Genomic DNA, 9259 nt, shown 5'->3' with positions numbered 1-9259 from the left:
TGCAACTAATGCTACAGCTGTAGGCACCCTGATTGAAAACCACAGGTCTTTTGAATGGATGCAGCTCATTTATGTTTCAATGGGGTGGGGTGGCTGATGTGTGGGAGGAAAATGGAATCATGGGATTTGTAGGCAAAAAAGTCAAACAGGAAATACCAGTTCACAAAAAGCTAGCCACAGTGTTATGGTAATCACACAACATCGCCATTGAGCCCCAAGACAAGCGCAGATCCTTCCTAACATGTCCATTACTGTCTGCCAGGTACTTACTAACCCCTTTAATGGAACCTTTCATTCCAGTAAGAATTTTCATGTGTAAATTCTGCTTTAAAATGACTTGTGTGCCACAGTTTTTGCATGGACAAGTAGAAGAAATTCTGCCAATCTCACCTCTGCCTCTGGGGGGGGGGGGGTAGGAAATTAGGCACAAAGGCTCTTTATAATTCACTTAAATGGGGCTGAGCTACAATACCAGACATCGCCTGTGTGTCACATAGCCGGGTTTCAGTGCTTTTATTCTAATCTCATACAACCCTAAAGAGGAATGATTCATTATGTAAAACAAAAGAGGTTTTGGTAATTTTATTACAATCTACCATTTACAAAGAAGCGTTACCAAAAACATCAAATAAAAAAAAAAAGTGTTTCACAGCCTTATACAGCATATGTCTGGGTTAACTTATCAAGATGGAGAATAAGTAATTTAACATCGGCTTCACATGCGTTCCCACAGGTGGAATGTGTTGGTATTGACAATATCGTGGGAACCACCAGTCACCCCTAAGAGACTTACGATATGATCCTGTAGAAATCCCTTTATCACCTATACACAGGATAGATGATAAGTGTCTGACTGCTGGGGTCCATCTCTGCGACTCCCAGTTCTTCATTTGCACCCCCCCCCCCCCCCCATCTGAATAGAGGAGGTTAAAGGGGGACTCCGGTGGAAATTTTATTTATTTATTTTTTAAATCAACTGGTGCCAGAAAGTTAAACAGATTTGTGAATTACTTCTATTAAAATGTCTTAATCCTTCCAGTACTTAGCTGCTGTTTACTACAAAGGAAGTTTGTTCCTTTTTTGGATTTATTTTCTGTCACGACCACAGTGCTCTCTGCTGTCACCTCTGTCCATTTAAGGAACTGTCCAGAGCAGGAGAGGTTTGCCATGGGGATTTTCTCCTGCCCTGGACAGTTCCTGACATTGACAGAGGTGTCAGCAGAGAGCACTGTGGTCAGACAGAAAGGAAATTCAAAAAGAAAAAAAAAACTTTAGTATACAGACGCTAATAAGTACTGGAAGGATTAAGGTTTTTTAATAGAAGTAATTTACAAATCTGTAACTTTCTGGCACCAGATAAAAAAAAAAAAAAAAAAAAAAAGTGTTTCCACCGGAATACCCCTTTAAGCATGCATGCTGCTGATCCAAAGACTAGGGGACTGCAAGAGAGAAGTAGAGTGCAGCCATCTCTGTCAGTCCCATAGAGTTGAATGGGTCACATGCTCGACCACTGCGCCATTCAAATGGTAGGGCACAGGACCCTCGTTCTCATGATCAGTAAGAGTCACAGCAATCAGACAGTTCTCACTTATCCTGCAGATAGGTGGTAAGTTATAATTCTGGGACAACCATTACAGGAGTCCATAGATGTCAACATTCTATAAACCATACAAACACACAACAGGTTTCTAGAGTGACAAAGAAGAAAAGTGCAGTTCTATGGCCTGACTGCAGTGAAGTCCTGTAATGTTACAGTGTGGTTGTAGTCCAGATTTCCTGATTACTGTGTCATCGGTAGCCTCATGGGTGCAGGAGGGCGGGGTGCTGGTGGGCGTGGGGGAGCAGGGCGAGGTGGTGGGAGAGGACCTCTCTGATAACCATAGAGCGGAGGTCTGGGTGGTCCATTGTACCCGTGTGGTGGCATTAAAGGAGGTGGTCGCATACCAGGAGGCATTGCCGGGTGTCCTATAGCAAAAGAGCCAAAAACAAATATATTAAGTCTCTGTTTACATCATGTTAGAAAAATACTGGGGGATAGGGGGGGATAGGGATAGATAAAATATTATATATATATATATATATATATATACACACATACACACACACACACACAACAAACATAGGAAAAAGCATGTATATTAGGTATATGACTATTAGAAAGGTCAACACAAAAAATATATATGTCTGGTTTATGTAATAGACTTTTCTTTTGTAGCCAAAATCTTCTAATGTTCTAAGGGAATTAAAGGGGTATTCTGGTGGAAAATAATCTATTTTAAATCAACTGGTGTCAGAAAGTGAAACAGATTTTCAAATGACTTATATTAAAAAAAAAAATCTTAATCCTTCCAGTACTTATCAGCGGCTGTATAACACAGAAAAGTTCATGAACTGTCCAGAGAAGGAGCAAATCCCAATAGCAAACCTCTCCTGCTCTGGACAGTTCCTAAAATGGACAGAGGTGTCAGCAGAGAGCACTGTGGTCAGACAGAAAAGAAATTCAAAAAGAAAATAACTTTCTCTGTGGGTATACAGCTGCTGATAAGTACTGGGAGGATTAAGATTTTTGAATAGAAGTAATTTACAAATCTGTTTAACTTTCTGGCACCAGTTGATTTAAAATAAATTGTTTTCCACTGGAGAACGCCTTTAATGGGGGGTCCTGCCATAGAGAATGGCATCGGGTAATATGCTGCATAAGCGCTACGTGGGACTGTATCCTCAGACCAGTGTTTCCCAACCAGTATGCCTCCAGCTGTTGCAAAACTACAACTCCCAGCATGCTTGGACAACTGTTCGCATGCTGGAAGTTATAGTTTTGCAACAGCTGGGGGCACCTTGGTTGGGAAACACCACCTTAGACCCTCTCTTGTCCTCCTGACAAGGTGTTTTTTTTGTAAAACAATTCTCATCTACTTCACAAAACTGAGAAGTCTCTTATAAAAAGAGGTACAATCTATCAAAGTTTACAAGGATCCAAGATAAGACCCCATTCCCCCAAATCAAATTTTTTTTTTCTTCAAATGGCAAAATGTAACTTACCCATTGCTCCAAAAGGTGGACCTCTTGGTGGCATGCCCATAGGAGGAGGGCCTGGCTGGCCCATGCCGTGTGGGCGTGCTCCCATTTGACTCGGTGAAGGTCCTAAGGCGTGATGTGGAACTTGCATCTGCAAACCTGAGAACACAATAGCCCAAAATTACTAATACTGTTGAATTCTTAGATTGTGCAGCCTTAGTCTAGACAGGTTAAAAGTGCATCAAACATTAAACTAACCACTGTAGCTTTTAAAGGGGTACTCTGGTGGAAAAAACTTTTTTAAATCAACTGATGCCAGAAAATTAAACAGTTTGTAAATTACTTCTATGAAAAAAAAAAAAAAAAAATCTTAATACTTCCAGTACTTATTAGCTGCTGAATACTACAGAGGAAGTTCTTTTCTTTTTGGATTTCTTTTCTGTCCACGGTGCTCTCTGCTGACACCTCTGTACAGGTCATGAACTGTCCAGAGCAGGAGGAAATTCCGATGGCAAACCTATCCTGCTCTGGACAGTTCCTAAAATGGACAGAGGTGTCGGCAGAAAGCAATGTGGACAAAAAGAAAAGAATTTCCTCTGTAGTATTCAGTAGCCAATAAGTACTGGAAGGATTAAGATTTTTTTTTTTTTTTTTTTTTTTTATAGAATTAATTTACAAACCTGTTTAACTTTTTGACATCAGTTCATTTAAAAATAAAAATAAATGTTTTCCACCGGAGTTCCCCTTCAATGTACAATCCGCAATGATTTCAACGTCAAAAACCTCACAATTGACTTTATTTAAAAAAAAATAAAAAAATAAAAATCTTCCATTGATTTTAGGCTTATTACAAAAATATATTGCAAATATGGTGGTAAATATTGCGATAACGACAACAAATGGCAAAATCTCCCCCATTTTATGACCATTTCCCCCGTAATATATTGCTGGGGCGTGTTGAAAACTTTAAAAAATAATAAAATAAATAAAACTGATGCCTAGCCCCAGATTCCATTCTCCTCCACGCAGCCTCTCTAAGCCATGACCCTTTGCTGAGCAAGGCACAAAAGTGATTAAAACCCACACCGAATGAGTCGGTCATGTAAGCTAGTTTTTGGTGGAATTACAGCAGAAGTTTGGCTTCTTAATGGGGGAAGAGAATCTGCCCAAGAACAACCTCATGTACATCAAGACCAAAGGGATCCCTTTATCAAACACACAATTCTAGAGATGTATAGTATTTCACTTATTCTACTCACCAGGGTGCAAACCTCCAGACTGGAAAGGTAATGGCACCTGCGGATGACCACCTTGACCAGCACCAGTTACTGGAGACATTGGTGGTGGGGGCATTGAAGGGGGGATTCCGGGCGGCATTGCTCCAGGTGGAGGAACTGGGGGAAATGCGGGCATGCCTGAAAAAAGAAAAAAAAACAACTGAGTTATAAGTAATCATAAGAAGGTCACAATGACAAGGTGCAACGTTTAAGGGGTACTCCGCTGTTCAGTGTTATGAACAAACTGTTACGAACACTGGAGCCGGGAGCTCGTGATGTCATAGCCCCCCCCCCCCCCTCATGACGTCACGCCCCTCCCATAGACTTGCATTTAGGGGCAGAGCCTGATATCATGAGGGGGCGGGGCTATGACATCACGAGCTCCCGGCGCCAGCTCCAGCACTCGGAACAGTTTGTTCCAAATGATGAGCAGCGGAGTACCCCTTTAAGATGCTGGCTAGTCTACAGAGTTCTCTGTCCATTATAGAGCTATGTGCAAACCGAGACCATCCCGATTCCCAAACAGGGAGAAACTGAGAAGAACAAATGCACTCTAATGATCTCTCTAAGCAGAAGTCTTGTGTAGAGATCCTCATCCTCACAGAGCGGACAGAATATGAACGTCCATCATACTTGCATTCGCTGAGTGCGATATTTGCTCCATATAGAAGTCCAAATTCTACTGCAATTTTGTTTTGACCTCTTCCAAAAATACAGGCAGAAGAAGAGAGGGCAAGACCCCTACTTGCCACAAAACACAGTCTATCTGCTGATGCTCTGGGTGTAAATGAAGCATAAGGCCGGGTTCACACTACGTTTTGAGCATACGGTCATTGGATCCGGCTGGGGAAACCCGGACCTAAAACCACGGTATACCACGGTTTTAGGTCCGGTCAGAAAACCAAAAATGAGCCGACCGGAGTCACTATCCGGTGACCGTATGGTCAAAATGTAGTGTGAGCCAAGCCTAAGCATGATACTGGGATCTAATTCTTAAAGGGGTATTTCCTCGATAAAAAAAAATAAAAAATAAAAAAAAGTGTTAATTGTGTATATACATACATACACACATACATACATACATATATATATATATACACACACACACACACACACACACGTCCAATATGAAGCAGCACATCCAGACAAAAAGAAAAAAGTATGGTGCAAGCACAATAGAGCCTCAGTGCCCTGGTTCCTCTGTAGATACAGTAGATATAGGCAGCACTACAGATAAATGTAAAAAAAAAAAAAACTTGTTTTATACCATGATGCAAAAAAAAAATAAAAAAATATCAACTTTGTTACCCCTTATCCCCCATAGCTCATTATGCCCCGTTGTCTTCCTGCTTTTGAGACGAATGATATGTACAGACTGTGCCAGCTCAGCCAATCTCTGTCCCATCTCAGCCAGTTATTGGTTAAGAGGGTGGACCAGAGATCACAGAATCGGAAGAAGCAGCTGCAGGGGACTAGAGCTAAGCAGCTGCAGGGGACTAGAGCTAAGCAGCTGCAGGGGACTAGAGCTAAGCAGCTGCAGGGGACTAGAGCTAAGCAGCTGCAGGGGACTAGAGCTAAGCAGCTGCAGGGGACTAGAGGTTTGCCTGTTGTAGACCCAATGCCACTGGGTGTAGAACACAATGAATCACCTGTATTCGGCCCATTTTAGTCTTTCACCTTGTTGCCATGACAATGGATAATCACTTACCTGCTGCAACAGCGTTAGTCAGAGAAGTGATGACAGCAGGGACAGAAGGAGGTGGAGGAGCATCTGCGAAAAGCTGGTGAGGCCTGTCAGCTTGTGACAGTGGGTTCTGGGCAGCCAGTAGCCTTTCCGCCGCTGACCCATGCCTCTCACCCTTTGAGTCTTTCTTGAAGGCATAGGAGACTGTGATTGGCCGGTTACATAAATACTGTCCGTTCATGGCCTCGATGGCAGCATCAGAAGCATCGAAGCTGGCAAAGTTGATGAAAGCATAACCTTTAGAGTTCCCAGTGTCTGGATCTCGCATGATCTTGGGGGTTTGTAGGATAACCCCAAAAGCACTAAATGTGTCGTATAGAAGCTTTTCATCAATCTCAGGGTCCAGGTTACCAATGAATATGTTTGCCCCAACATCTAAGTTTTTATTGTGCGCTGACGCTTTGTTAACTCGGATGGGCTTGCCATACAGTTTGATCATGTTCATAATTTTTATGGCGTAGTCTGCATCTTCTTCACTAAGAAACTCCACAAAGCCATAGCCTAAAGAGGAAACAGCAAATCAACGTTACAGCACGTCACACATTAACGCAACATTACAGGATTTCCCATAATGTCATATTACTAGGATATAACTGATCGGAGAACTCTGGGAACTCCATGAATCATACAAATCACTGGAGCCACAGCTCTCATTTATAGCAACAGGTCATAAATTAGATTCCGGTTAGTAAACCAAGCATGGCGGACTTCAGGTCACACTATGGGTCAGGGTAACCCTATAACATGTCTGAGGGAGCGACTCCAAGCTTGTACAGAAAAACTGGTGTGATACTAGGGCTGGGCGGTATGACCAAATGTGTGTATCATGGTATTTTTTAAACTTTTGGCAGTTCCACGGTTTATAACGGTATTTTCTAGCGCCCCCCCCCCCCCCCACAATCCCATATTAATTATCAGCCCACATCCCCATCGGGGTAAATACTCACGTGTCACCCGCATGCGCTGCCCTCCTCATCCTGTTTGTTGCGGCCGCCGGTGCTGACACTCTATACTGTGCGGTATCCCTATGCTGCAAAAGGTAAACTAAATAAACTTTAACGCACCTACGTCAACCTTGCGCTGGGGACGGGAACGTCGGACAGCTGTCAGCCTATCACCGGCCGCAGCGATGTTCCGCCTCGGCCGGTGATAGGCTGAGCCCACTGTCAAGTAAAAAGCCAGCTCCTTACATGACAGTGGGCTCAACCTATCACCGGCCGAGGGGGAACATCGCTGTGCGGCCGGTGATAGGCTGACGGCTGTCCGACGTTCACATCCCCAGGAAACAAGTGAGGCCGGTACCGGACCAACGGAAGGTGAATTAAACGGGTATTACAGGAAAAAAAAACTTTTCTTATATATCAACTGGCTCCAAAAAGTTAAATAGATTTGTAAATTACTTCTATTAAAAAATCTTAATCCTTTCAATAATTATCAGCTGCTGAAGTTGAGTTGTTGTTTTCTGTCTGGCAACAGTGCTCTCTGCTGACATCTCTGCTTGTCTCGGGAACTGAACAGAGTAGAAGAGGTTTGCTATGGGGATTTGCTCCTAATTCGGGCGGTTCCCGAGACAGGTGTCATCAGAGAGCACTTAGACAGAAAACAACTCAACTTCATCCGCTCATAAGTACTGAAAGGATTAAGATTTTTGTAATAGTCATTTACTAATCTGTTTAACTTTCTGGAGCCAGATGATTGAGAGATAACGTTTTTTCCTGGATAAACCCTTTAAAGTTTTTATTTTTTGCAGCCCGGGCATAGTGTACAGTATAGAGCAGGGGTCTCCAACCTGCGGACCTCCGGATGCTGTAAAACTACAACTCCCAGCATGCCCGGACAGCCAACGGCTGTCCGGGCATGCTGGGAGTTGTAGTTTTGCAACATCTGGAGGTCCGCAGGTTGGAGACCACTGGTATAGAGTGTCAGCGGCCGCAACAAACAGGACGAGGAGGGCAGCGCGTGCGGGTGACATGTGAGTAGTACCCTGATGGGACCAAACCGGTATTGCAGTATGGGTTAAAATTCATATGGTGCTGCACAAAAATTTCGGTATTCGGTATGAACCGGTATACCGCCCAGCCCTATGTGATACTTTACAGTAGTCTGTAACATTTACCTACAGTTATCAGCCCTGCGTCCTGCCTGTAAGGGTATGTACATACACCACAATATCAATACTGCTTTTAGCACCAATATCCACGAGGAACCAGCCCACAAATTACCTTCTATTGATTGCACTGTTTAAACTGCATGGATTTGACCCCTTAAAAGGGAACTCCGCTGCTCAGCGTTTGGAACCAACTGTTCACAACTCTGGAGCCGGCAGCTCGTGCTCGTGACAGCCCCCTCCCATAGGCTTGCATTGAGGGGGCAGGGCGTGACGTCATGAGGGGGCAGGGCTATGACGTCACAAGCTCCCGGTGCTGGCTCCAGTGTTCGGAACCGTTTGTTCCAAATGCTGAGCAGCGGAGAACCCCTTTAAGAACACAACCAATTTTTTTTTCTCCCCATCTTCTAAGAGGCCTCTCTCTATTTTCCAAGCACCGTGCCTTAGAAGAGTTTTCTGCAGTAGGGATAGACCGATATCGTTTTTTTAGGGCCGATACCGATAATCGGTGGAGGTTAGGGCCGAAAGCCGATAACTTATACCGATATTCCGGTATAAGTTATCGGCTATTTAACCCCCTGTGACACCGCTGCAGATCATTGATTTAAAGTGGGTGCTTTAAATCAATGATCTGCAGTGGCTTTTGCGTTGGCTGTCCTTCTCTGGCGGTCATCTTCTCCACTCCGGGCAGGCTCCGGCCTAGTACGCTGCATAGACGCCGCTGCGCAGTGACGCCCGTGCGCAGCGACGCACCTGACGTCACGGCGTAGCGGCGTCTATGCAGTGTACTAGGCCGGAGCCTGCCCGGAGTGGAGAAGATGACCGCCGGAGAAGGACAGCCCGGACCGGTTCACTCTTCACCCGGAACGCCCCCGGACACTACAGGAAGGAAGAATGGATGGCCGGACCACCCCTATTACGGGTAAGTTTAATTTTTTTATTGACTCGGAGGGTGGGGGAGGGGCCCGACCGGTATAGCGGTATGGGCAAAAATCCATACAGGTATACCGCCCAGCATCACGGTGGGGGGTGAGACGCGGTGCGGTGGGTCGGGGGTGCGGTGCGGCAGGTCAGGGGGTGGCGGTCGCGGTGCGGGGCATTATCGGCAAGGTA

General features: G+C 44.6%; 1 protein-coding gene across 3 annotated transcripts in view; it reads right to left on the bottom strand.

The window, feature by feature from the left end:
- Positions 1–567: 567 nt before the first annotated feature.
- The window catches only part of SF3B4 (splicing factor 3b subunit 4), a 36084-nt gene continuing 27392 nt past the window's right edge, over positions 568–9259 (bottom strand). For all 3 annotated transcript variants that reach the window (XM_056545269.1, XM_056545270.1, XM_056545268.1), the window contains exons 3-6: positions 6004–6540; positions 4278–4433; positions 3043–3177; positions 568–1965 (exon numbers count right to left, since the gene is read on the bottom strand). In XM_056545269.1, coding sequence (XP_056401244.1) covers positions 1781–1965; positions 3043–3177; positions 4278–4433; positions 6004–6540 — 1013 coding nt within the window. In that variant the 3' untranslated portion in view covers positions 568–1780. The remainder of the gene's footprint in view (positions 1966–3042; positions 3178–4277; positions 4434–6003; positions 6541–9259) is intronic.

The sequence above is a fragment of the Hyla sarda genome, chromosome 11 (genome assembly GCF_029499605.1).
Source record: "Hyla sarda isolate aHylSar1 chromosome 11, aHylSar1.hap1, whole genome shotgun sequence".
Taxonomy (NCBI): domain Eukaryota; kingdom Metazoa; phylum Chordata; class Amphibia; order Anura; family Hylidae; genus Hyla; species Hyla sarda.
The sequence above is the reverse complement of the archived record's forward strand: the minus strand, read 5'-3'. Positions and strand labels throughout refer to the sequence as shown.